This window comes from Miscanthus floridulus, chromosome 8 (assembly GCF_019320115.1).
Source record: "Miscanthus floridulus cultivar M001 chromosome 8, ASM1932011v1, whole genome shotgun sequence".
In the NCBI taxonomy this organism is placed as follows: Eukaryota; Viridiplantae; Streptophyta; class Magnoliopsida; order Poales; family Poaceae; genus Miscanthus; species Miscanthus floridulus.
In genome coordinates, this window is record NC_089587.1 from 167,823,748 (window position 1) to 167,851,546 (window position 27,799).

The 27,799-nt window shown below is 43.3% G+C and overlaps 2 protein-coding genes across 5 annotated transcripts; both read right to left on the bottom strand.

Moving 5' to 3' along the window:
* Positions 1-322: 322 nt before the first annotated feature.
* On the bottom strand, positions 323-8,309 carry LOC136477501 (protein PSK SIMULATOR 1-like). Of its 4 annotated transcripts, none has more exons than XM_066475685.1 (14): positions 7,784-8,309; positions 7,480-7,682; positions 7,312-7,365; positions 6,662-6,987; positions 6,467-6,559; positions 6,298-6,388; positions 6,042-6,135; positions 5,834-5,931; positions 5,648-5,717; positions 5,447-5,544; positions 1,615-1,731; positions 1,442-1,518; positions 1,314-1,358; positions 323-1,194 (listed from the first exon to the last, which is right to left on the bottom strand). In XM_066475685.1, the coding sequence occupies exons 2-14, from the start codon at positions 7,636-7,638 to the stop codon at positions 642-644; spliced, it is 1,875 nt and encodes a 624-aa protein (XP_066331782.1). In that variant the 5' UTR covers positions 7,639-7,682; positions 7,784-8,309; the 3' UTR covers positions 323-641. The 4 variants fall into 4 exon arrangements, with proteins under 4 accessions (XP_066331782.1, XP_066331781.1, XP_066331780.1 ...); XM_066475684.1 differs by having other exon boundaries at positions 7,312-7,682; positions 7,784-7,886; positions 8,062-8,307; XM_066475683.1 differs by having other exon boundaries at positions 7,312-7,682; positions 7,784-7,852; positions 7,943-8,307.
* A 1,133-nt stretch (positions 8,310-9,442) lies between these two features.
* On the bottom strand, positions 9,443-25,522 carry LOC136477503 (pre-mRNA-splicing factor ATP-dependent RNA helicase DEAH1-like). Its single transcript, XM_066475686.1, has 27 exons — positions 25,027-25,522; positions 24,793-24,923; positions 24,516-24,698; positions 24,354-24,437; positions 24,024-24,110; positions 21,369-21,402; positions 21,230-21,284; positions 19,301-19,360; positions 19,124-19,195; positions 18,910-18,973; positions 18,283-18,362; positions 18,126-18,193; positions 17,943-18,000; positions 16,502-16,559; positions 16,354-16,416; positions 16,115-16,183; positions 13,821-13,910; positions 13,501-13,587; positions 13,280-13,395; positions 13,126-13,192; positions 11,995-13,035; positions 11,847-11,909; positions 10,531-10,654; positions 10,363-10,463; positions 10,185-10,247; positions 10,024-10,096; positions 9,443-9,933 (listed from the first exon to the last, which is right to left on the bottom strand). Exons 1-27 carry the CDS (start codon positions 25,124-25,126, stop codon positions 9,887-9,889), a joined length of 3,138 nt encoding a protein of 1,045 aa, XP_066331783.1. The 5' UTR covers positions 25,127-25,522; the 3' UTR covers positions 9,443-9,886.
* Between the last annotated feature and the right edge of the window lie 2,277 nt (positions 25,523-27,799).

Consider the following 27,799-nt stretch of genomic DNA (forward strand, 5'->3'; position numbering starts at 1 on the left):
GGGTTCCGGGGGCCCTATGCGAGCGGTATCGCAAGATTCGCTTCCTGACACGCACGCTGCTTCAGCATCGCCTTTCGGCCTTTGCCTCTCAAGGTCACGAGCATGTACATGTACTACTCTGTTGTATTGCAGTACAGTCACCGCTCAGCAAGTCAGCAGGCAAGGCATGGTGGTAGGAATAGGCAGCCATCCACCCACAGGTTGCTTGCGTCTCCAGGCGATGCATGCATGCCACAGCAATCTTGGATGTCAACGAGCCCAAACCAGGAGGCAGGAGCATACACACAAATACGTATACTGACTGACCGCCGACAGCAAGACAAACAAAAAGGAGAAAAAAAATCTTGCCTACGTATGTATATGCATGTGCTATATCCATCCTGCACTGTTTCTGCAGGCATTATGTATGCTAGTTAAGCTCATAATCTGCTGGTAATCCACACGATCACTCGCCACATCATGGTTTCCCAATCCTAATCCTGGTCTACTACACCTCTCCTTTCCTTCCCATCGCTCTTCACACTCACGATCCTCTCACGCCTTTCAGTACACAGACACCCATGGCGTGCATTGCCATGCATACACCACCTGCTCTGCTGTCTCCTGAACCCTCCACAGCTTCGCTGCGCTGATGAGCGACCTCACGGTTGCTTCTGCACGTCCACTCTGTCCATCACGTCCAGCGCCCCCCTGATCCGGTCGATGTCGAAGCCAACAACCACGGGCGACGACGAGGCGGCAGACCTGCCCGTCGCCAGGGGGAAGACCCTGCCGCCGTGCTCCCGCTCCCGGGAGTGGCTGCCGCTCTTGCTCAGCCTGTCGTTCCTGCTCAGCGCCAGCCTGTGGCCGCGGCCCGCCGTCGACAGCTCCTGGCTCTTGCTCTTCCCAGTCGTCCCAGCGGACCGCAGCCGGGTGTACGCGTCCTGCAGCATCTCGCGGTCTTCCCGGGTGAGCCCAGCAGCAGCGCCCCTGGACGATGCTGCTGCTGGCACCGCCGGGGCCGCGTGCACCGGGGAACGCACGGGGGATCGGCTCGGTGACCTGTTGTTTGGCGGCCTGCTGTAGCTGATCAGGATGTGGAGCCACACCACCAGGTCCAGTATGCACGCGTCGGCCTTCTCCTTGTCCGCGTGATACAGGGTCTCGATCTTCAGCGCGTCAGGTTGCCCAGCCTGTTTCCGTGACGGATCATTCCTGCACAAGCACAAATCGGAGAGTTCTTCAGTTTGGCCTCACACATTTAGCTTAGTATATACTTTGACGAATAATAATTACTCTTAACAAAAAGAAAATGGATCAGTGTCTTATCTTACCCTGTGTTCGCCCACTCGCCAACCCATCCGAATCCATGGTGTGCTCTGGTTCATAGCATTACAAACAAAGGTTAACATCAAAGTCGATTCTATTTTTTTTGTAGCTAAAACATTTCGATTTGAAGTACCTGGCCGTATTATTGGCAACCGGGACAATCCATTGCAAAGTTTTCTCCATTGAACTCCTGATTTTAGTGATCGGAACCTAACGCAGCAGGAAATAATGTTTAGAAAATATAAAGCTCCCGTGTGGATGTTGTCAATGTGGATAATGGAGCATCATATTCAAGCATCAGAGTACCTCTTCAGATTCTGTGGAAGTTAGTAGTCTTGTTCGAAGAGCAGACTTGACATTTGGGGGCAGACCTTGATAGAGTGCATCTCTTGTACTTTGAGGGGGAACAGAGCTTCGGGAAACCTTAAGCAGCGACGTTAATATCAGTTAGTAAACAGTTCCCCAGGGCTGTTCAACAAGTATTTTGTTGAAAGTATGTTCCAATTATGCATTTATGCTCATTAGTTGCATGAGATCTGTAACTATGACAGCATTCCTTTTTTTTCCAGAACAAAAGTTGCAAGATTTCCGTATGATGACTGATTGGCTGTAAAAATAGCACTTCTAAAGTGAAGATTTCGAAGTTTCAGAATGTAGTAACCCAACCGGATTTTTGAACCGTATCCTATAACATCATTGGCCAATATGGCTACAGGTTGTGGACTGTAGAACCAAATATCTAGAGAATATATACAGAATATTTGGTCTGCTAGTTTCAGCATAACCTATTGATAATTTACAACAACAACAAAGCCTTTAAGTTCTAAACAAGTTGGGGTAGGCTAGAGTTGAAACCCAGCAGAAGCAATCAAGGTTCAGGCACGTGAATAGCTGTCTTCCAAGCACTCCTATCTAAGGCTAAGTCTTTGGGTATATTCCATCCTTTCAAGTCACCTTTTATTGCCTCTACCCAAGTCAACTTCGGTCTTCCTCTGCCTCTCTTCACGTTACTATTCTGGCCTAGGATTCCACTACGCACCGGTGCCTCTAGAGGTCTCCGTTGGACATGTCCAAACCATCTCAACCGGTGTTGGACAAGCTTCTCTTCAATTGGTGCTACCCCTAATCTATCACGTATATCATCGTTCCGAACTCGATCCCTTCTTGTATGACCGCAAATCCAACGCAACATACGCATTTCCGCAATACTTATCTGTTGAATATGTCGTCTTTTCGTAGGCCAACATTCTGCACCATACAACATAGCAGGTCTAATCGTTGTCCTATAAAACTTGCCTTTTAGCTTCTGTGGTACCCTTTTGTCACATAGGACACCAGATGCTTGCCGCCACTTCATCCACCCTGCTTTGATTCTATGGCTAACATCTTCATCAATATCCCCGTCTCTCTGTAGCATTGATCCTAAATATCGAAAGGTATCCTTCCTAGGCACTACTTAACCTTCCAAACTAATATCTTTCTCCTCCAGAATAGTAGTGCCGAAGTCACATCTCATATACTCAGTTTTAGTTCTACTAAGTCTAAAACCTTTGGACTCCAAAGTCTCTCCCGTCATAACTCCAGTTTCTGATTCACTCATGTTCGGCTTTCATCAACTAGCACTACATCGTCCGCGAAAAGCATACACCAAGGGATGTCCCCTTGTATGTCCCTTGTGACCTCATCCATTACTAAGGCAAACAAATAAGGGCTCAAAGCTGACCCTTGATGTAGTCCTATCCTAATTGGGAAGTCATCCGTGTCTCCATCACTTGTTCGAACTCTAGTCACAACATTGTTGTACATGTCCTTAATGAGCCCGACGTACTTCGTTGGGACTTTATGTTTGTCCAAAGCCCACCACATAACATTTCTTGGTATTTTATCATAAGCCTTCTCCAAGTAAATAAAAACCATGTGTAGGTCCTTCTTCTTCTCCCTATACCGCTCCATAACTTGTCTTATTAAGAAAATGCCTTCTATGGTTGACCTTCCGGGCATGAAACCAAATTGGTTCATAGAGACCCGCGTTATTGCTTTCAAGCGATGCTCGATAACTCTCTCCCATAGCTTCATAGTATGACTCATCAACTTAATTCCCCGGTAATTAGTACAACTTTGAATATCCCCTTTATTCTTGTAGATCGGTATCAATATACTTCTCCTCCACTCATCAGGCATCTTGTTCGATCGAAAAATATGGTTGAACAGCTTGGTTAGCCATACTATAGCTATGTCCCCGAGACATCTCCACACCTCGATTGGGATACCATCCGGTCTCATCGCCTTACCTCCTTTCATCCTTTTCAACGCCTCTCTGACCTCAGATTCTTGGATTCTCCGCACAAAACGCCTATTGGTGTCATCAAAAGAGTTATCCAACTGAAAGGTTGTGTCCGTATTCTCACCATTGAACAATTTATCAAAATACTCTTGCCATCGATGTCGGATCTCATCCTCCTTCACCAAGAGATGCTCCCTTTCATCCTTAATGCACTTAACTTGGTTGAAGTCCCTTGTCTTTCTCTCACGAACTCTAGCCATCCTATAAATGTCCTTCTCTCCTTCCTTCGTACTCAAACATTGATAAAGATCCTCGTACGCTCTACCCTTTGCCACACTTACAGCTCGCTTTGCAGTCTTCTTTGCCACCTTGTACTTCTCTATGTTGTCCACACTCCTGTCATGGTACAAGCATCTATAACACTCTTTCTTCTCCTTAATAGCCCTTTGGACTTCCTCGTTCCACCACCAAGTATCTTTAGCCTCGCCGACGCTTCCTTTGGTTACTCCACATACCTCTGAGGCCACCTTCCGAATGTTGGTTGCCATCTTCTCCCACATGTTGTTTATGTCTTCTTCTTCCTTCCAAGAGCCCTCTTTGATAACCCTTTCCCGGAATACCTTTGACGTCTCCCCTTTCAGTTTTCACCATTTTGTTCTTTCAATCTTAGCTTGTTTATCCCTACGGGCACGCACCTGAAAACGAAAGTCTGCCACCAAAAGCTTATGTTGAGAAACAACACACTCCCCTGGTATCACCTTGCAACCCAAGCATGCTCGTTTGTCATTTCTTCTTGTGAGGACAAAGTCAATCTGGCTAGAGTGTTGTCCGCTACTGAAGGTCACTAGATGAGTTTCTCTCTTTCTAAAGAAAGTGTTGGCTATCATCAGGTCAAAAGCTACCGCGAAGTCTAGAACTTCCTCCCCCTCCTGATTCCTACTACCATACCCAAAACCTCCATGAACTGCCTCGAAACCTGCGCTTGTAGTACCTACATGCCCATTAAGATCTCCTCCTATAAAAAGCTTCTCACTACTGGGTACAGCTCTAATCAGGCCATCTAAGTCTTCCTAGAACTGTCTCTTAGCACTCTCGTCGAAGCCTACTTGGGGGGGCATACGCACTAATTACGTTCAAGACCATATCACCAATGACAAGCTTGACTAAGATAATCCTATCTCCTTGCCTTCTCACTCCCACCACACTATTCTTGAGGCTCTTATCAATCAAAACTCCTACTCCATTTCTATTCGCAACTGTCCCTGTGTACCAAAGCTTGAAACCTGTATTGTCCACCTCCTTCGCCTTCTGACCCTTCCATTTAGTCTCTTGAACGCATAATATATTTACACGCCTCCTAGTCGCGGTATCAACTAATTCTCTTAACTTACCTGTAAGCGATCCTACATTCCAACTGCCTAAACGGATCCTAGTTGGTTCGACTAGCTTCTTTACCCTTCGCACCCGTCGAATCAGATGTGAAGAATAATTTGAATATGAAAAATAAATGTAGACCTTCTGATAGAAGGACCATGTCCTTCAAATAGTTCAGGTTTTCTTTGGACAAAGACTGCATGAGGCTCATGCCCTTAACTATTGTATTTGCAACCTCGAATGCAAGGATTGATATTTTGTTCCCCTTTGTCATTGGTCCCGCCACAAAACCCCCTCCAGGGCTCAAACTTGACATGCTGCTGCCCAGATTATCTAGAACCTCTACTGCTTTCCCAAGTCCAGAGGTACTCTTTCTATTGATAATTTGAATATGAAAAATAAATGTAGCTGACCAATGTGGACACATGCAAAAGAGAAATGAGGCAGCAAAATATATTTAAGTAAACACGAGACACTTACAATATTGTCAATCTGAGAAATGATATTAGCATAGTGAAGAGAGAGACCAGCAGACCCCAACGTTTGACGGCTCTCTTGCGATTCGTTTGACTCTCCATCTACAGGAACAAAAGAACACAAAACAGACAAGTTAGTAGTAATTACTAGGGTGGTACTCGTGACTGGTTTGATGACAAATATAGAGTGGGCGAGCAACCTTACCACAAGGCCCAAAAGTATCTTGAATCTCGACATGTAAGAACTGGACAATATCTACAAGCTTCTCCATGACCTACAAATAGGAGGTACAATTTGCATCATTCATCTCGCCCGTTAAAAGCAGAAAATTACCAAATTTCCATCTGTGTACACTTTATCTTGTGCATGATTTGCATATGAACTACTTACATCATCAAGAGACTTAGACCAAAGAGACTTTTTCTTCAAATTATGTACATGCTTCCTCTGGCTCTTCAGTTCTTGTCTGATAATCTGAACAGTATCTCCTGTTCATTCATGACAGTCAGTTATAAGTGTGCTGAGATCAGGGAATTGGACTGGCAGCAAAATAGCATCTGAAACTACAAGGGCAATACATGGATGAACATCGGCATACCCCTTTCAAATGTAACTGATCTTTTCTCTTCCTCCAATTTACGGCTATAATCTTGCTCAAATCTATCTAATGCATGTAATTCATGGTAGAGATCCTATGGGACAAGTAGTGAAATAGCAACCAAATCAGAAAAGGCTAGAGGAATCAAATGGATTGCATGATCTGCAAAGGTTAACAAAAACCAAAGAAATGTAATCAAACACAGTTTGTTTTCTGTAATAACACTAGAGACTTTGTCAACGTATGTAATACTCACACCAGTGTGTCGAACAAGGGCCATCAGTTGCTGCATATCTGCTTTTGCCATTTCTTTTAATTCTGGTTGGGGTGTAATTTCTGACCCTAGCCTGGAAACAAACACAAGGACTAGTGAGATCATTACATTAGGAATCAATCATTAAGCCATGTTAACGGTGGGAACCTACTTAGAGAAATAACGATCTAGGTTGTGCCACTGAGGATCTTTGCAACGATTCCCAAATCTTATGACTTCTCGTGAAAATATACTCAGCTCTTGCCTGCAAAGATGTGACCAGAATATGAAACCTTTTATTATTTAGGAACGTTAAAGTTGGGCTAACCATCACAGAATTAAAATGCTAATATACGTGTTGGCAAACCTCTTGTCGGCTGCAGCAATTCTCATCAGATCATCCATGTTGCTTGAAACTAAACGTTGTACACCTTCTGATAGAAGGACCATGTCCTTCAAATAGTTCAGGTTTTCTTTGGACAAAGACTGCATGAGGCTCATGCCCTTAACTATTGTATTTGCAACCTCGAATGCAAGGATTGATATTTTGTTCCCCTTTGTCGTTGGTCCCGCCACAAAACCCCCTCCAGGGCTCAAACTTGACATGCTGCTGCCCAGATTATCTAGAACCTCTACTGCTTTCCCAAGTCCAGAGGTACTCTTTCTACCAAGGGCTATGCCTATGTCTGAAACCTGCAAGAAGAGTCGAGAAAAACAGAAGTATTACGAAACCTGGCAAAACAAGCTTCTTCTGAAGCACAGAAACCATGTCTGGATACACAACTCGATAGATTGACACAAGGTTCATGCTACAATGTAAGAACTTAGCTCCTCTCATTACCAATAAGATCACAAAGTAACATTATTTTCAGCAAAATTATTGTCATTACTCATTACACAATGTAATACCACACCTAAGTCTTAATGCACGATCCAACATTTGTTTCCCAACAATGAACTTATCAAATTTGATGCGCAATTATACAAGCACATGTAAATCCAGAAGGAAAGACTTGCCTTGCTCGGACCAGCCTTGCCGGTCATGCTTCTCCTAGGCTTCCCAGCCTTGGCCTTCCACGATTCAGCATGCGTCAAATGCGGCTCCTTGGAGACCGAGCGACGAGCCTTGCCGCTCGTGGACGGCGGCGAGCCCTTATCAGACAGACGAAACGACTGATCGCTCACCTGGTTAGGATCCACCGCCTCCTCGATGGGCGCGGTCTTGTTCTTGCTGGCGGCTGAGAAGGCCCTGAAATCCTGCTCCACCACGAACCCCATCGCTCGGAACGAGAGCTCCGTCGGCGATTTGTCCCCGGCGATCCCCGCCGAACACACGCCGCCCATGATGACCAATGCCGACGCGACAAGTAGCTCCACCAGCCGAGCACCTGTAAGATGCAAAATTGGCCACGAATATCGCTCAATCCCACCCGACGCCGGCGATAAACAACGAAGTAAATGAACGCCGAAAAGATGGAACGAATCTTACCCGCTCGAGTCGTCGCGTTGACGACGCTCCCGCCGAAGGAAAAAATCAAAGCAGGAAGAAGGTGACGACCTCCAACAAACCAAGAACCAAGTGGGAATTGCGCCTTTTGAACACCAAACAAGGGAAGGGAATAGAAGGTATCAGCCACCAGGCAAGTACCGATGGGGAGGAACAAGACAAGGCGGCCAGACCCAGGCCGCGAAATTCCGCCGCCGATTAGTCAAGAAAGCCGGCTTCAGAGAGACGGGAGGATCAGATTTTTTTTGACGGGACCCAACCTCCGTTGAAAACTGCAGAACGAGCGGAGGGAGGGACGCTCCGTGCCGGAGCCGAGCAGCGGGGACAGGCACCTCCCACCGGTGGTGTTGATGGCGGCGGCCGGACGGGTAGGAACCGCGTGCTTTTCAGTGGTTGTTCCGATGTGGATTTGATCGGAGAGGAGACACCGAAGACAGTCGCGCTCGCTGGCTTTGCTTGTGTTTTGGTCTTTTCGGTGCCAGAATTTATTTTATAAAAAATAAAATAAAGGGGGATTGGCAAAGTCCACGGTTCAGACGGGTTTATTAAATGCAGGGTGTGTCAGCCCACCGCAGCACTGACTTTTTTGTGTGGGATTTGACTTTGCGCTCTTTGTCGACAAATCCACCGGTTTTCAAGTCCCTGATTAACTCTGGATTTCCTTTCGGTGGACATGAAATTTGGAGATAACGTACACAAGTTTTTAAATATTTGAAATCCCCATACTCATCTTTCCACATTTGTCTTCTTGTGTTGACCATCCGTCCGTAGTTTAGACATGAATTCAACATGCATTCTACTATTGTGGGAAATCAGTGGGTGCAGATTTAAATATACTAGTAATCATTAATAAAATAATATAATAATATAACTGAAAGAATAACTCAATATATTCCCTTTTTTCCCCTTTTTAAGTATCACCTAGATTTCTGTATAGGTCAAACTTTCTTAAGTTTAACCAGATCTAATAGAAATATATTAAATGATTAACATTTACATCTCTAAATAAGTGTATTATAAAAGTATATCCAATGATTAATTAACTGATACTTATTACGCCCCATAAATAGTAGTAATCTCTTGTATATATTCAGTCAAAGTTAAATACATTTAACTCATCGATATGTGAAAACGACACTTAAAAGGACCTGAGAAGGTAATTCTTCTATTACAGAGTGAATCCTTTTTGTCCTTAAAAGAATAGATTTTTATGCTGAAAATTGTCCTAGAACAAATTAACTTCTAAGCTCTCACCATCAGGCCCATTTATTTCCTCGAGCCTCCAGCAGTCATGTCCACTAGCAAATACCAATATTCAAGAGTAGACAGCAACTATGGGGAGGGGTGGGTTTTGGGTAGGTTTAAGCCCATTAGCAGGATTGCATCCAAACATGCAAATTCCAACAACTAAGGCCATGATACCAAAACTAGACAGCTCCAGCGAGCACCTAAAACGGCTTTTTAGGTTACATCTTGGCCTAGGGACGGCTTGCTAGACATTTTCAAGGATCCAACGCGTGGGCACGCTTCCTAAGCCAGGTGATGATATTGTTAGGACAGCAAACAAACACCGTAAACCAAACAAGTTAGTGGACCGTGACTGAATTATTCAGATTCAAAAACTGACGATTCCACTCCAACCCATCCATTTTCCCCAATATGACCAACCCATTTATAGAAAGATTCACAACTTATGTTTTTGCAGATTCCCATATTCTAGGAAAAATCCCAAATTTATCCTTGCCGGGATAGGCCCTTGTCCACCCTACGTCCCTAACCAAGAGGCCGGCGAGGCAAGGCACATGTGCATTTTCTTGGACAATAGTCCCAACAGCTTGGCGGCTAGCAACCCCAAACGCCGTATGCCAGCGCTCCCTCTAGTATGATAATTATAGCAGTTCACATGCATGTCTTCATGTCATAATTTACATGAACAATCGGCTACTCTGAAACCTAAGCAGGACAGTGAATAGTGACATCATCTATCATGTTCGCTGCGTTCTCAATATAAGGAGTTATATACATCTTCACTCAAAGCCTGATGCTCCTAGGCTGAGTCCAACACAAAACATCCATGGGTCCTAGCTACAATGCAGCTCGTCCTTGGCCCTTTGGTAGCTTCTTTGTTCCAGCTGTGCATGAAAAAGGAAGATGCATTTAAGTCATAGCTCATACAACAAAAACTAGGTTGAGCGATTAATGGCATCACAATCAAGCCTTACAGTCTTCCACGTCCTTTAGTTGGTAATAATGTGGTGCTATCTCTACCAGCCATTCAGGCTTCAGTTCCGTCACCTGCAGTGCCACAGTATGTCCATTGTCACATCAATATACAACAAATTCTCCTACAGGTCTTAATGAGATTCTGAATAACAGGGCATACCTGGCGCATAAACTCTTTTGTTGTGAGAACTAATTCGTGGTATACTACCGACCGCGGCCGTATCTGCATACAGCATATATAAGCACATAACACAAGAGATCATAACTAAAACTCGCAGAAGAAAGGTAGAACTATGAATGCTATGAAAATGAGACGATGTACAATCAAATGAACTTGCCTCCGCTAATCCTGAACTAGGATGGATATGTACGGTCTGAGGGTTCTTGACAGTCTTATATGTACCATCCCTCTGCAACCGTGCAGAATGATGGAAGAAACCTACAGCACACATGAAGCAATTGCATCATTGTTAGAAAGCACTGAAGAATACCCCAAAGGCTCATACCTGATGTTATAGCTTTTTTAATAGCATCTAAATCACTGGCATTTGAGCAAATCTCAATCTCAACTCTTTCCATAAGCCCCTCTAGTTGATCCCGAATATCTCTTGCCCTCTTCATGCTGCGCACCTGAATTATCCAATGATAATTTTACCACATAAATTTGCAGAATCAAGGATCAACAGATAATTTTTAACTACTGTGTAAAGATGAATTCTGTTACAAGGCTGATAGCTAGAAACAATAACTGTCCTTTGACATGTATACTCCAGCGGATGCTATGTCAACTAACCAAGATTATAAAAGTTCGAATATATAACTTAGGTACTAGAGCATTACAGCTACAACTACGGGCAGAAGCATCTGAAGTTCTATAAAAACCAGAATGCTGATGACTGCTAGTGTTGTGAAGAAGCACATAGAAATACTATAGCGTAACAGTAGAATGTAGTAGTAATTGAACAGTGTATCCAGTGCGTCATGGATCTTGAACCTCTAGGCAGCGTTGAAACGAACCTCTAGGCAGCGTTGAAACACTAAGGAAACTTTATATGTGTAACCCCACCCTAAAGCACTCTAATGGAATTGTCTCAAATTCACATCTTCTAGCAGTAGCGAGATCTTTTTGATGAACATATTAGCGTAGCTTATGAACCTAAGACACAATAAGATAATACGCAGCTGCTTGCTGATTCCACTCATATCTAATTAGATATTATAGAATTTTGATTCCACTCACAATCACAATTTTAAATAATTTCACATTGGCTTTATGGGAATCAAGGTTTTGGAATATAATACTCCTATATGACTAACAAATATTTCTTTTCACGGTAATTCAATGTTCATGACCCATGATGTGTATTGGGAAGAGGGGTATTCAGACAAATATAGTTGAAATTCGCAAGAATGTTACAAGACAGCCTAGTGAAAGTTGGGCCCATAAGCAGAGAATATAAGCAGCCCGTACTGTTGAGGTATATTCAGGGAAACAAAAACCATTAACTAACCAGTGGTCACAGGATTTTTTGGGTACAGCAAGCATTAAAAGCAAGTTTTTCCCAAGGGACCAACAATCAAATTTCAATAATGCACTAACAGCAGGTGAGATTCTCCACCCTATTTCATCAATACTTTGTTTACAATATCTAAGTCATCCCCACCATTTTCCATTTCTTATGTACAAATATACCTTCTGAGAAAATATGAAAAATAAATAATAAAAGAGAACGTTTACTGGCTGATCAGATAACAAGATAACAAGAGCTTTTTCAGGCCAAGAAATTAACCCTGAGGATAATAAGTACGGGCAGGTAAAGACCTGTATATAGTTTTCGTAACACCATTGAGTTGAATAGTCTGTTTCTTTCCAAGAATTATACACCTGCAAGAATAAGCTAGCATTGACCATATAAAGGTGTGTGCGTGTGTGTGTATGCTTACAAAAGTAAACAGGCAGGGAATCATACATTTAGTAGTGCTATATGGTCCCCAACATTGCCAGTGTGAAAGTTCAACCTTGCATTATCTGCATGAACTTGTTTGTCCTTCGGACGATAAAATATAGAATTGCCAATTGACAACATGGATGCAATGGAGATGATCTCGTCAGAACACTTATATTTCTCTGAAGCAACAATCATCTTCGACAACATAGGATCCAGTGGAAATTCTGCCATTCTTCTTCCAGTCTTGGTCAACTCTCCACGACTGTTGAGTGCACTGAGAGCAAAAAGTTGTTCCAGAGCCCTTAATAGGGCTTCTGATGGAGGTGGATCCATGAAGTCAAAGTTAACCAAGTCATGAATACCAAGACTCTTGAGTGTAAGCACAACATTCGCAAGATTGGTTCGTTGGATCTCCGGAACAGTATTATCTTCTAGGTCGTGCATATAGTTATAACTCGTGTATAGACGGAAGCATTTTCCAGGTCCAGTGCGTCCAGATCTTCCTGCCCTCTGGTTTGCTGAAGCTTTTGAGATAGGATTAATAAGTAGAGATTCCATTCCTGTGCGGGGATTGTATGATTTGATCTTACAAAAGCCTGGATCAATAACATATTTTATACCATCAATGGTTAATGAAGTTTCTGCTATATTAGTGGCCAGAACCACCTTACGGGCACCCTCGGGGGTTGGCTCAAATATCTTAGCTTGAAGCTCGGTAGGCAGATTTGCATAAATGGGACATATAATTAATTCTGAAATTTTGGTGCCTAAGCCCCTTGTTCTGTGTTTAAGGATTTCATCAACTGTTTCAATTTCCTCCTGACCTGTGAGAAACACCAGGATATCTCCAGGGGGTTGTGTCACATGTATCTGTAAAACAGTGACAATTGCTGCATCTATGTAATCAGCCTCTGGGGCTTTTGTATAATGAATTTCAACCGGGTATCGCCTCCCAGGTATCTTGAAAATAGGAGCTGAATCAAAGTAGTCACTAAATTTTTCTGCATCAAGGGTGGCACTAGAAATGAGCAACTTCAGGTCTGGTCGAAAACGAGAAATATCCTGAAGGCAGGAAAACCATATTAATGTACATGGTAACATTTTGAGTTTGTATCAAATGTAGTTGCAATGCAATACATCAAGCTAGCTAACCTTCACCAGACCAAATAAGATATCAGTGGAGAGGGTACGCTCATGAGCCTCATCAACCATGACAACACTGCAGCAAAAATAAAGAAACAGACATAAGAAAGGTCTGTGATACTTTGGGGGAGGAACAAACACAGCTGCTTTCATAAATGGATACCTATAGCTAGCCAAATCTGGTTCACCAAGGAACTCCCTCAGAAGCATTCCATCAGTCATGTACTTAATAATTGTTTTATCTGAAGTGCAATCCTCAAATCTTATAGAGTAACCAACCTGAACAGTAGTTATTACAAATTTCAGATGATATGATAGAATATCGATTGAATGAAATTCCTATTATGAACTATGTGACATTAGAATTAAGAAAAAAAATCAAACCTCATGTCCAAGCTTAACACCCATTTCTTGAGATACTCTTGCTGCAACACTCATGGCAGCCACTCGACGAGGTTGAGTACATGCAACCTGCACAAAATTAAGTACCTTTAGTGCAGGCTGTAAATATAGGCAAACAAACATCATGGCCTAAACCTAACCTACTTGCTACTTGCACATTTCATGAAACTGGAGCTCAGAGAGCTACTAGGGAGAAGCCCATACAGATCCTCTTCTATATTCGTGTATAAGACCAACCAAAACATACACAGACAATGCTCGCCATATTCTCACTAGAGTAATGGAGCTTATGGATATCTTACCTTTCCTTTCGCAGTATACCCAGCCTCATGAAGGTACTGAGGTATTTGTGTTGTTTTACCAGACCCAGTCTCGCCCACTATGACGATAACCTACAAAGAGAACTGAGGTTGTCAGAACATCAACTAAAGTCCAAATTCCTATAGCTATGAACCTAGAGTGGATCAGTTTGGTCCTAGATACGATCTGAGTTTGGTAGTTTGTCGACATTGATATATTGTATTTAGACTTTAGTATTGAGGTTTGATTTGGGACCCCTTAGTCACTTCCTTGGTATTGAGGTCTCTTCTACGCCTGATGGCATCTACCCCTCCCAAGAAAATACATTCAAGATATCCTTTCCTGTGCTGCTCTCACTAATACTCACACAGCTGATACACCTATGGAGCTTGGTGTTCACTTGTGCCCCACTGATGGTGTGCCTCTCAACGATCCCACTCAGTATTGTCATCTTGTTGGGAGTCTTGTCTATCTTGGTATCACTCGTCCTGACATTTCTCATACTATCCACATCTTGAGTTCAATTTGTTTCTTCTCCTACTTAGGTCCACTATGCCCAGCTCCTTTTTTTCCACACGAGGCTAGCCCCATTTCCATTCAGTGAAACGGAAATACATGCGTCTGAAGAACCAAAGAAGAAAGATAACAGGCGACTGTCTCCAGCATATCTGAAGCTCTGCCTCAGAATCAGATAGCCCCCAGGAGCTAGACTACGATAAACCCACCATATTACAGTCTATAGAACGAAACATAACACGACAATTGCAGACCTTTCAAGGTCGAGCACCACTGTCACAAAAGACCTTACAGACTAACAAAAACCCAACTGTTTTCCTGTTCCTTTAACTTCCACTTCTTCAGTTACTCATTCTGGTCGTCTTCCTCTTGGTGCTCCCTCTGTTCCAGTTGCGGGCTATGGCAGTTGTGACTGCAGAGGTGACTTGGCTACGATGGCTGCTCGAGGATTTCGTTGTGCCAGTTACTGCACCGACTCCCCTCTCCTCTGATAGCGCTAGTGCGATCAATATTGCCAGGGAACCAGTGAAGCATGAACTCACCAAACACATTGGCATTGATGCTTCCTATACGAGATCGCAAGTGCATGATTATGTTATGACTTTCCACCATGTGCCTTCTGAGGTTCAGCTAGAGTATATTTTCATGAAAGCACAGACTAGGGCACACAAATAGCTATTTGCTCTCCAAACTCAATGCTGTTGAACTACCATGAGGGGGGGGGGGGGGGGGGGGGGGGGGGGGGGGGGCGGGGCGGGGTTAGATATATGTATATTGTATTTAGACTTCAGTGTAGGGTGCTATCTGCACTTTGTACATCTTCATATGTGGCCCTTTGGGCATTGCAATAGAGCTGAGTTGCACATTACATACTTGAATCTTGGCCAGACCAGAAACTTAATTGACAAAAAGTTCTACTTGATACTTGTGTATGTCTTTTATTAAAAGTAAAGTATCATCTTTGATCCATTACATATTCTATTTTGAATATTAAAAACACATTACAAATGGACTATATTTAGAGGATCCCAGTGTATTATCTATCTTTACCCCAAAAAAATGGAAACAAAGCATTCCGTCAAGCAGCCTGATGACGCATTGACACTGTTGTAGATGTATTCTTTTGCCAGAAAAATGGTATTGTTGTAGCTTTGGTTGGTGGATTTGGGGAAGCATGTGCTGGCGCTGAGAGACAAAGGAGGAGAGATTGGATTGCAAAGGAGCTAGAGCTTGGCGATGGATTGCTGCTGATTGGCGTTGCCGCTCCTACACCAACGCGCTGTACGCCATCGATGGCGGCAGTGGCTCGCAGGTTGCAACTGTTTCCACAACGCTCGCGGCTGTGATGGCCATGTAGAGGTTCACAGAGGAGTCATGTCGAGGCCACGGTGTGGAGGTGGCCTCAACGTGTCCAGAGGCGCCAGACGCGGGTCACTGCAGAGCAGCACCCCCCGCATCTTGGCATGTACCCTAGAGTGTGGCCAGTGCAACCTGTGCCTAGCGGAAGCTGCCATGACCGTTAGCAAGGAGGAAGAAGTGTCGATCAGACAGACAGGTGGACGGCGATATTAGCAAATGTGACAGAATGCTAGTTTAGGGTGATATTTATTCTTGATGCTATTTTACAGAACTTTTAATGGCATTATTCGTATGTGGCGATCTTTCGATGCTACGTAACTAATTTTCCCTAGATTCTATGATTTAATCTATGGATGCCATGTGTCATCCAAATAATGATCATCAAGCAATATCATTACAAAAGGTCAAAAGCAACACAAACCTGATACTCTTCTACAGCCTTAAGCAGCTCATCCCTAAATTTGAAAATTGGAAGTGTCTTTCGCTCATCCTAGTTCAGAAAAGGAGAATTGTTAATAAAGAGGATATTAACATAAATCTTTCAGGAATGTATGCAGCTGCCAAGAAAAGTACACAATGTTCTATACTTCTATCACAGCAAAAGAAAAGGCTACACATCACATATGGACTACATGTTCTATGACCAGTAACCACACTCACCTGGAGCTCCCTTTTCAAAATATCTTTTGCTTCAATGTCCTCTTTATCTGAATCGTCTTCAGGCTAGAATAGGAAATTTCAGTAAGATAACAATACCTCTTAAAGACATCACGATAAACAAGGAAACTAAAAGCATGTAACTGATTACCTGGGTTCCTTCTATGACTGATGATTTAACAAAATCAATCGTATCTTCAAATACATACCTAAGAAGTTGTAAATGTAATACAAGAAGAAATCAAGTGTCAGACAAAGGCGCAGTCAACATTATTCATCAATGTCATGCAATAGAAATAGCTCTGTTCAAACAAAATTTATGCACAAACTCTTTGCATTACATACAAAATATAGCTTACTGCTGAATGCTGAATTAGGTTAAAAAAAGTCTGTTCTCAAGAAAATTTGGACCCACAAAGATTCCTAGGTAAGTAGCAAATAGCATCAACTAAGTAGCAGAAGTCCCTGAAGCAATATAACTTTTATAACATTGTCAGTTACCCTATTCTTGTAGATGTAGAGCTCCAACTGACTCTTCTCGCTCACAACCTCCTCGCCAGCAGACTATCTTCTCATACTTCCGGATGGTCCTATGGCAGCTTGTGTCTACAGACTACAATGGAAGCAGGGCAATCAGGACTATCGCTTTTTGCCTTCAGCTCAGACATTAGTTGAAGCTTGCACATGACCCTCCCGGTTCTTGTTTGTGGTCATTGGCATCCTGCATGGCAGAACAGCTTGTCTGGGTACTTCGCGTCCAATCAAACATGGCTGCCCGACCATACGTCTTGTTTTCGGCTAACCGTCTCGTATTCTCATCCAGTCATCCTGTGACCACTCGGGCGATGAATCGTCCCCTTCCCCTGCTCAAATGGAGCACCACCACCACCCCCTTCCAGATCGTCACCATTGCAGTTGAACAGGGGTAGATCTACGCCCCCAACATGCTGGTTCCAGCGCTCACAGGACTCAGGTTTAATGGGCACTGCACTGGAACCGAGGATGAGAGAAAGTGGAGTGAGAGCCTCCCCACCCACAAGTTCACCTCCTGATCTCCTGGTCTTCCTTTCTCCTCTGTGGCCTTTCGTCCCTCCCTCTCCTCTCCATTTTGGTAGATCGTCACCATGGTGAACTATAACTTTGGATCTGGACAGGGTTCGAGGAATTTCCCACCTCTTAGCCCTTTTGCCGAGCCTAGATTGATCTTTGGTCAAGCCTCTTTATTTCTTCTTAATATAATGATACACAGATCTCTTGCATGTTTAAGAATAATAAACTGTAGGGCTCCGACGTATAGAGCACCCAGGCTCCAATGCATGTTCGTAGGGTAGCCTCTGAGCTTATAACACAACTCTCTAAAATGCATATTATAACCAGCACTGGCTTCAGAGTGTGATCCAAAAGCATCAAGGCACTTCCATTAACAACCCCCCCCCCCCCCCCCCCCCCCCACACACACACACACACACACAAAAAAAAGTATAATTTGAAGCAGCCCTTTAGGAGGCAAGATTTTGAATAAATGGATAAAAAGACAAATGGTTTTCTTTAGTGGCACAACTGATTAACTTAGCACAAAAAGAACGACTTACTGATACTCATCTGAAGACGGCTTCTTATCTTTGGATCCAAATTGCAGTTTCGATTTTCCTGGAATAAGTACATAGTTTTCTTCCATGTCAGTCTCTTCCGAAATATATAGCGAAGACCATAGGTAACACTTAAAGAGATCATGCTGAAAGACGTGGGAGTTTGTTTCAGATATACGGCATCACCTATTTGGTGTTCTTCCCATGCTTCCTGTTCAGCAAAAGGGTTCATTTTATCCTTGGCCTCAGGATCTCTGCTTGTTCATGAAAATATCAGGACGCACGAATAAACTAGAAAATTGCATGCAATCATGCACATAAGGGGTCCTAATGTAAACCTTACCTGTACCGCTGCATGGCCACAGAGAATCTCTTCTCTTGATTGACATTTTCACCCATGTCATAAGCTTCAGGCATTTTGTACTGAAATGCATGTATATAAACTCGTTGACATTAAAGATACTAATAAACATGTGTACAGCATGTTGTATGGTCCTAAGCATGGTTTTTGAGGCGCTGTGACAAGGCGCGGCGCCCTACGCCCCCCCCCCCCCCCCCCCCCCCCCCCCCCCTCCGCAAGGCGTTTATGGCAGACACCTAGGCGACGACATATGCACATTCTAGGCACCATGAAGGCGTTGTGTAAGCTAGAATTTTAGATACTAGTGCAGCACCTACATGCTTGTTTGTTCCCAATTCTATCCCACATGAAAAGGTCTGGACCCGATCGTGGCCATTCTCACATAGACTATGGTGCCGCTGTGTATGGATGCAGCAGGGGTTCAGGGTTTTCTCGACCTACGTGAGATAATGCAATGCCCGGGGGCTGTCTTACCCCTGCAGGTGGAGTCTTTTTTTAATAGAGCCACTGAATTTGGAATATTTTAATGCACTTCAAATAATCAAACGTGATCAGACATCCAAACTAACATTTATGAAATGAGCAAATCGATCCAAGAAGAAAACATACCTCACCAACATCATCAGGAGTCTCAACATGTTCCTTGATAAGACCATATAAATCCATCTTGTATCTACACACGCAATGACACAAACCAGTTCATGTCAGGGTTTACATGTGAATGCAGAGTCTAGAAATGTATGCACAAAGCTAATAAAAAAGGAAAACATAATTAGCTTCAGAGATATCTTATCTCCATAGTAGGACTTAATTTAGTTGTTACCTCAACTCCTTTTCTTCTGCCTCTGTTAGTTTCACATCCTGAAAAATGTACTGGTGGTCCAGAATTTCATCACTGCATATATATCACAAAAACAATGTTAGTACCTGCACAATCAAACATCTAGACACCAAAATCTACAGTAATTAACCCACATATAAGAAGTATTCTTGTACTGACCGAATTTCCTCAATTTTTTTGTCCCGTCGCTTTTGCAGGTATGCTTGCCTTGAGAATTTTCTGCACATTGATTTAAAGAGAAAGACATTACAGAGTGAAGTCATTACAAAGTAATCTCAAAATCTTTTTGATTTGTAACTTGAATCTTCTTTGTACCCAAGACATGCAACAGTAGCAAAGGGGATAAAGTAAATGTCCAGATTAAAGAAAATAACTATAAGACATGCAACAGTAGCAAAGGCAATACAATCATCGATTATGGTACCTAAAGAATACAAGAATACTATATAACAAAAGCAGCACAGTAATTATTTGTTAGTGGGCACAAACAACCATTCAATTTCCAAGAGAAAGAACGGGTCCATGTTTCATTTATACTATTAATCTGTTACACCTACTTCTTTCAGTACACCAAACTTCTACTGAAACACCACCATATCAAATATGTTTCAAACTTAGATGTTACTCAATACCTGGTTCTAGTCACAAATCATAAGCATCAGAAGTAAATAATCAATATTGTGGTTTCACCATTCTACCATAGAATCTAAGCATTCGGTTGGATGCATGGAATGTATAATCCACCACAAGGTTCATTATATCTGTCGACGCAAATCTGGTCCTATACCCAAAGGGCTAGCATGCTCAGATCGCATGAGGACTGCTCGAGGATCTATTCCCGACGAAGCGCGAAGATCTGCCATGAAGAACCTAGAAATGCCTACCCAGAAGGAGCGCGTCAGGGAGGCACACCTAGGGTTGTTCTAGGGTCATCAAGGATACCTAGGACATTCACAACCACCATCGAGATGCTTGCAGAACAGCATATGCGGGGTGAAAGAGATTAGGGCAAAGAGGAAAAGGTAAAAGCCATAAAAGGTAAAAAGATAAAAAAAACCATAGATTGATTTGATCGACTGGATGCCCTCAATCGGCCATGGCCCTTTATATTTATATAGTGGGGTGGACTTATCCCGTGCGGGGTCGAGATCCCTTACAATGGTACCAAAACACAACTCAAACAGATCTGGGCTGGTTTCAAAACTGGCTTATCCTGTTTTGGAAACCAGTTTCCACAGGCTGGATCTTCCCTGGAATGTAATTTCCTCATCCAGACTCCAAATTTGGCCTTCTATATATGCATTTTGATCGTCTCGACAAGATAAACACAATGGTGAAGTCCAATTCGGGAAACAAGTTTCCCCAGAATCAGCCCAGGTTTACCTCTTTTGGCAAATTTTGATTGTCAACAATATCAATAGGATGCAAGTAGCTGACTTTCCTGAACCAACAAGTTGGAACTAATCCTAGCTGGGTGGGAGGTATGGTTGTACACCCCTACGACCACGGGTTCAGTCCTCTTCAACTCTAATCGGTGCCTATTGCTTCTAAGATGTAATTACACCTAGTTCCTCCTAGGTTGGTCAAGTTTTTTTCGACATGAAACAAGTTCTCTCAAAGTTGAAAAAGGGCGTACCCAGTGCAGAGAGCTCCCGCTCTGTGCGGGGTCTGGGGAAGGGTGTCAGTGGCAAGCCTTACCCTCGCCTATGCAATGCGAGGAGACCGCGACTCAAACCCGGGACCTTCCGGTCACAGGTGCTAAGACTCTACCGCTTCTCTCAAAGTTGAAACCGCCATAAAAATTAGAAAAATTGAACAATTGGACTCACAACTCAACACTTCTGCTAAATTATTTCCAGTCATAATTCAATACAATTTCTCTTGAATTCTTATTGCATTGTTTGTTCTCTTTTCCTAACTTGAAAGTTCCATTGTTATGTGGCAATTATTTTCAGTAACAAGCTTTTTCAATATTGCAATGAATCAAGTAAATTAAGCTAATTAATTATCAAAGCAATTGGTAAGACAGCAAAAGAAAGTTATGACAATAAGTCAACTGAAAACCAATTGGAGTTGCAAGGTGAAAACCTCATATCAGATGTGTCATTCTTGTCCATTGCTTGAGATCTTCTAGTAAGCTCTTCTGTCAATGACCTTGTATCAATAACATTCTGCGAAGATAAATAATTAAGCTGGCGTGTGAACTATATAGGTTCAAGCGTCATACCTTGTTCTTCCTTAGATAATTGTCGCTCCATCAACTAAAGGAAACAAACCAAGTAACAAAAGTATCAGTTTAAAACTTCACGTAAAACAATATGTTTAGAAAGAAATAAAGTCATGACATTCAGAAGAATGTGTTGTGCAAATCTAGTTGGCAAATGATGCACGAATCACGACCAACCATCAGGAGTCAACCTTCCCATAAACTATCTTAAGAAAAGGAACATCACAAAAGTTATCCAGATATATTGACTTGGCACACAGGTGAACTGAACATTTATCCATTTTATTATCAAGCTCTCATGGTTACTTTCTAGAATTCTCAGTCGCACCAAACTTTCCCTGCACATTTAGTGGACTAGATGGAGGTCAAATCATGAAATAACTTGATTAAATTTGTTGCCAGATACATCAAGTATAACATAAAAATTAAACTACAAATGGCGAGAGAAAAAAATGTACAAGGTTAAGAATCAAAGTAAAGCTATCCCCCATGAAGCAACAATTGTGTGGTAACGTGGCGTACGTTGAACTCCTGTAATTTCATTGCGTAATAGTAATGAAATTCGATTTGTCCGATGAAATTCGGTTTGTCCGTGGTGGAAAAAAAATGAAACAACTGTTAATAGTAGGCCACTATTTGGCTTAATGCGTTAAACCAAAAGGCACATCCAAATCTACATTCTAGAAATCATAAAATTTACAAATCAAGTAAGTCACATCACTTGTTATCCAGCTACTCTTTTTATGGGAAGAAAACATTTCAACATGATTGATTTCTAAAACAGAGAAGCAATGTATGGAATCATCAACAAGATTCCTTCAAAAGAAGAACTTGTTGTATGCTAGTACAGTTCAGTGTGATTTAGAATACACGAAATCCATGACTGGAACATGATTGTGTCCATAGAACATCTGGAGTAAAATAGATAATTATAAGAGGAACCAATATCTAGATCCAGTTGCATCCTCACCAAACAGGCTTGGGCAATCCTACAGTCAGTTGGTTTAGTCCAGGCATTGCCCAGGAGCCAATATTTTCTATCCAACCAAAATTGGTGTCTCAAGGCAATGCTTTTGGCTAATACTCGTTGGTGCAAGGGTCTTTGGTCATGTTGGTAACATGGTCCCTTGGGGAACACCAGTGTTATCAAGTCGTCCGATTAATCGTGATTAGTCGTCCTAGTCAGTATCCTGGACTCGACTAGGGGCTACAACTCAATTAGGCTGATTAGTTTTCCGGTCGTCCGATTAGTCGGACAACTAGGTTGTGGACAACCAGAAATAGAATGGAATTGCTGGGCAGCTTAGGACATGGGCTGCATCTGGGATGGCTTAGACCACTTGAGCTCATGTTTTTTAGCCCAATTTGCAAGCCTACATGCAGCCACCTCCATAGAATTATCTTCATGGTTGATTTGTATTCTAGAGCGTACCCAGTGCAGAGAGCTCCCGCTCTGTGCGGGGTCTGGGGAAGGGTGTCAGTGGCAAGCCTTACCCTCGCTTGTGCAATGCGAGGAGACCGCGACTCGATTCTAGAACATATAATATTATATATATATATATATATATATATATATATATATATATATATATATATATATATAGAGAGAGAGAGAGAGAGAGAGAGAGAGAGAGAGAGACACTAATATATAGGACGACTAGGACCGACCAGGGCTCTGGTCGACAACTAATCGTGACTAGTCACCTGGTCAGTCCCATAGCGACTAGACGACTTGATAACATTGGGGAACACCATAACGAATATGTTTTTCGAGGAAAAAACCCTAGCATCAGGGGATTTGAGAGGGCTCCACTGGAAGGTGTTGTGCAGGAGGCGTTGAGTTGGAATCCCTTTGGCTCAGAGTTCTGCTAGATCCTTTAAAAGTGTTCTACCTTGCACTTCTATAACCCCTCTTGGGTTTTTCTTCATTATCTTTTTTAGTTTAGTTGTGTGGGTTGTGTGTGTAAATGCCCTGCTGTGGTTGTTTTGTACTTTGTATCTTCTTAATATAGTATAATGACGGACAGCTCTTCTGCTGGTTTGAGAAAAAGATCCAGCTGGGAAAAAAAAGGTTCACCTTCTCCCTTCATATGGATGTCCAGGAACAATCAATTAAACATCACACCTCCCTTATAAGACAGCTATTTTCTAAGAAAACTGAATAAAGGTACAAACTAAGAAGATCAGAAACATGATTGCTGGAAGAACTTTGTGAGGTATTGTTGTTTCTCAGCATGTAAAAATTGCAAAACTCACAAGTGACCTTACTATTTTTGGGCTCCCAGAACCATCAATCAAACTGTGAACTAACCTCAAGTGATATATTGCTACCGCCAGATGGCAGAGTGAGGGGAAAAGCACGGCTTCGTTAGATTCATTTTAACTTTGTAAAGCTCACAAGAAGCAGAAATGTTTCCTGAACTTTGATATATTGCTAACTAAATGGTATTCCTACAATTGGAGCATAAAAAAATATCAACACTGAAAGTGCTGATCAAAATACATATTTGGGCAATCAAGATCCTGTCATATTTTGATTTTATGGTCTTCTGTGTTTTCATTTGGAATATACTTTTCAACTCTACGACTATAATCTGTTTGTTCTCCAAAAGAAATAGACACAAAGCAAGAAGTATCAGCTAATTGGATAATTACCTTCCTTGTGTTAGCTGCATCTCTTTCTCTCATGTTCCTTTCTAGCTGGGCCTTTTCCTGCTGATCTCTAATCCTTTCTTTCTCTTCCTACAAGGCATCAAATAAATCAGATTCAACAATAAATACTACTCCCTCTGTATAGTTTTTTCGCAAACTTGGTATCATATATGTTAATTATTTTTGTACAAACTTGGTTGAAGTTAACATATAGTTTTTTGACTTAAAACAAACCCAGAAGTAGCTATACTATGGGGTGGAGGTAGTAGCTGACAAATCAATAATTCCATACTTTAATGTACAACAAAATATTAGTCCTAGAAGAAGACATACATCAGAACGGCTGTCACCACCTTCTTCATCCTCCTCTTCTGTTCGCCGACGGACATTCCTTCCAGAATCTTTTGCTACTATTTCCTAAACATAACATCTCAATTTGAGTCATTCTATGTAAAAGCGGAGGGGGGTGGGGGGCTGTTAGCACTTGGGTCATACATCATCACCACTGTCTTGATCTGCTTTCTTCCTGAAATGCTTCCGACTCTTAGATGATGGATTTGTTGAGGTCTTTTGACTTGGTGTCTGGTTGTCAGTATTGTCATCCTCGTCGGCCAACAGTTTGTAAGTGCTCTGTTTCTGGACAAGCTTTGCCGCCTCCCTCTCCTGCTTCTGGTAATTCTGGAGCAAACAAAAAGAAGTATTTTATCCACGAACAAGGAACCATCACAAAATGAGACGGGAAGAATAATGTAAGAAGGAAGTTGAAACATACACTGATGCCGCTGGCCCTGCGGGGAACCTTGGCGTAGACATCCGACGCGAAGGTACGGGTCTCCGCAGACGAGGTGAACCCGAACTCGACGAGCTTGCCCACGAGGTCACCGGTTGAAGAGCACTCCTTCGCTGGGAATGCACGCACGTGATCCCATAGTAAGAACAACAACAAACAGAAGAGGAACAGAATCGAGCAACATGAAAAGGAAGGAGCTCGACGAACGCAGCGTACCAAGCCTGATGACGTACTGGACGACGACGTTCTTGGAGTAGCCCAAGAGGCTCATGAGCTTGTCGGAGACCCACTCCCTGAGCTGACCATCGGTCGCCATGCCCCAGCCCCTCCGTTCGCCTCCTCGAATCGGACGAAAGGAGTGGGATAGGCGAGGGAAGGGAGAGTTGGGCTAGGGTTTGTCGGCTATGGCAGTGCGATGTGGAAGAGACACACCAGGCGGAGGTGATTGCGGCAGCGAGGCTGGAGTTAGAACTAGACGACGCGGGCCGCCTCCTTCTGCGGCCTGTTGGGCACCGGCGGCGTCGACCTATCCAACCCCGGCGCGTGTGCCTGCGGTGGGCGGTGGCGGAGCCGCGGAGGCTGGCACCCGACGACCTCAACGGACGGCGGACGGCGCAGTGGCGCCCGCTTCTGCTTCTCTCCTCTCCCGTCCGGCGTCCGGTGTCCGTGGCTCCGTGTCGAAGGGCGGCGGTTGGGGCAATGGGGCCGCGGTCGAGGCCTCGGACCTCGGGTGTGGCACGGCCAGATGCATACCCTAGTCCTTTTGGCAATGGGCCTTGACTAATGGGCCTAAAAATTATATGGGGCATAAAGAGTTGCTGGGCCAACGACTAAGGCCTGGGTCCTAGGGGCCTTAGGCCTGCCCCTGGATGGGCGAGGGAAAGGAGAGTTGGCTAGGGTTGGCAGTGCCAGGTGAAAGATACACACCAGGCGGAGGGAGTTAGACCTAGAAGACGTGGGGCGTTGCCAGGAGATTTGGTGGCGACGGCTCGGACGAGGAAGCGTTATATGCGACGGCAGCGCGGCGGCAACGACGACGGCGGTTTGAGAACTCCGGTTGCGTACATCCCGTAGAGGTGGCCGCGCTCGGGCCCGGTCAGTGCGCCACCACGTGGGGAGAGAGGAAGGGGAGGCAAGAGCGGGAGCGGTGGCGCGAGTGGAGCTAGAGGCGCGGCGGCATGGGAGGCGAGCGCGCGATGTTTTTTTGTCTGAGGCTCGAGCAACGGAATGACAGAGAAGAATATTTACGAAGTCTTCGTAGAAGGATGAGAGACTCTATAGATGAGGTGGACCCGAATTCGACGAGCTTGCTCATTGTTTATATAAATTAATGCACACAGAATAATCCGCAAGCGCACAGATATTATACCATTATAGCACTTCACCGAGAGTAACCCAATTTTATATCGAACCCAAAGGAACGGGGGTGAAAATAACCAATTCTAACTTAACTCTACTTCACAATCAAGGCTAGATAATAGGAGCGTAGAGGAGACTGCTAAGGTCTTCTAGTTCCAACTTCGGTAAGCTTTATCTTCTATTCTTCAATTCTAGGGATATTACTAGAGAAAACACAAGCAGAGTATGTTTCCTATAGTAACAAAGTACTGCTAGGCCTACTAACGGGAGGAGGGATACAGAGGATTCAACGAGGCTATAAGAGTCACCCTCGCGAGCTACCACCGATCCAAAAAATAGGGTACATCCACGAGTAACCGAGTCTAAGCACCACGCTTACACTACGAATACTACTTTAACCCAGGAGCTACAAGGATTAAAGTACTCAAAAGAGAGTCACAAACCTAAAGAATAATATGAACAAAATGCTTACTTGAAGTAGAAGTCGATTACTAGAGAAATCTCAGAAGCAAGCTCAAAAAAACTTAATTCCGCCAGGGTACAAGCCGTAGAGAGAGCATCGACAGGCTGGGACTCCTCCAAAACTCTTCCCTCTCACTCTATATCTCTATCTCTAATATAAGACTAGATCATTCGAGGACTAATCTTCTATTGATTGCTAGCCCTGATCCTGGTGGACATATAAATTAGGGTTTCTGGCTTCTCAGCTCTCAGGATCAAATGAGGCATCTACCCTAGGGGGTACAGACAGATATATATAGGTCGGAGCATCAATCCTGAGCCCTCGAATCAAACCGACTTGAATAAACAGTGAAGATGCATCCTAGGAGACAGTGAAGAACCGACATAACAAAGAGGATGATAGGTGGGGCCCACAGGGGGCCGGGCGGCCTCTAGGCGGGGCCAAGCGGCCCCACATGTCAGTGGGTCGAGCCCTACTTCAATGGAGAGCCTTCTGGAGTCTTCTGGAACCTTCCCACATTGATCCTATGGTGGAATTCCGTGATTTCCTTTGATGAATAGGTCTCCTTGATGGTTTTCTGATTAAATCCTGTTGGAAATACAGATTCACCAAAACTCATGGAATTTGTTAGTTTAAACCACTAAGTCTATGTTGGTGATTTATTTTAGTCATTTATGCAAGGTATATTGATGGTTTATGATGAATGTTAACTACCGTCAACAAACTCCTCCACATTTAGGCTTTTACTCGTCCTCAATAAAAGGATGAATTACTCAAGACATAACCTTAGGACAAGGCATCAACATAAAATCATTCCTAGTCATACATGCACTGTGGGACTCAAAGTGTCTATCATGAAACTTTGGGCGGTTGAAGAGTGGAACAGCTTGAAACAGATCAACATCTTCCTTCAGTCAAGTCAATTGGAGAAACATTTTAAGATTTTTGAAAACAAGACATGGCTCACCTTCTCCTTTTGTGATACTCTCAAATCACTCTATATATGTAGTATTTTTGGATCCTCACCAAGGCATTAATGACTTTGCCTTCTTTTTACCTACCTTTTAAATCTTTATGTGGAGCTCAGGTAGAGATAAATGTAAGAACATACTTGCATTGCATATATTATAAAGTCAAAACAAGGATCCAAGGAGAAAAATGTCATAC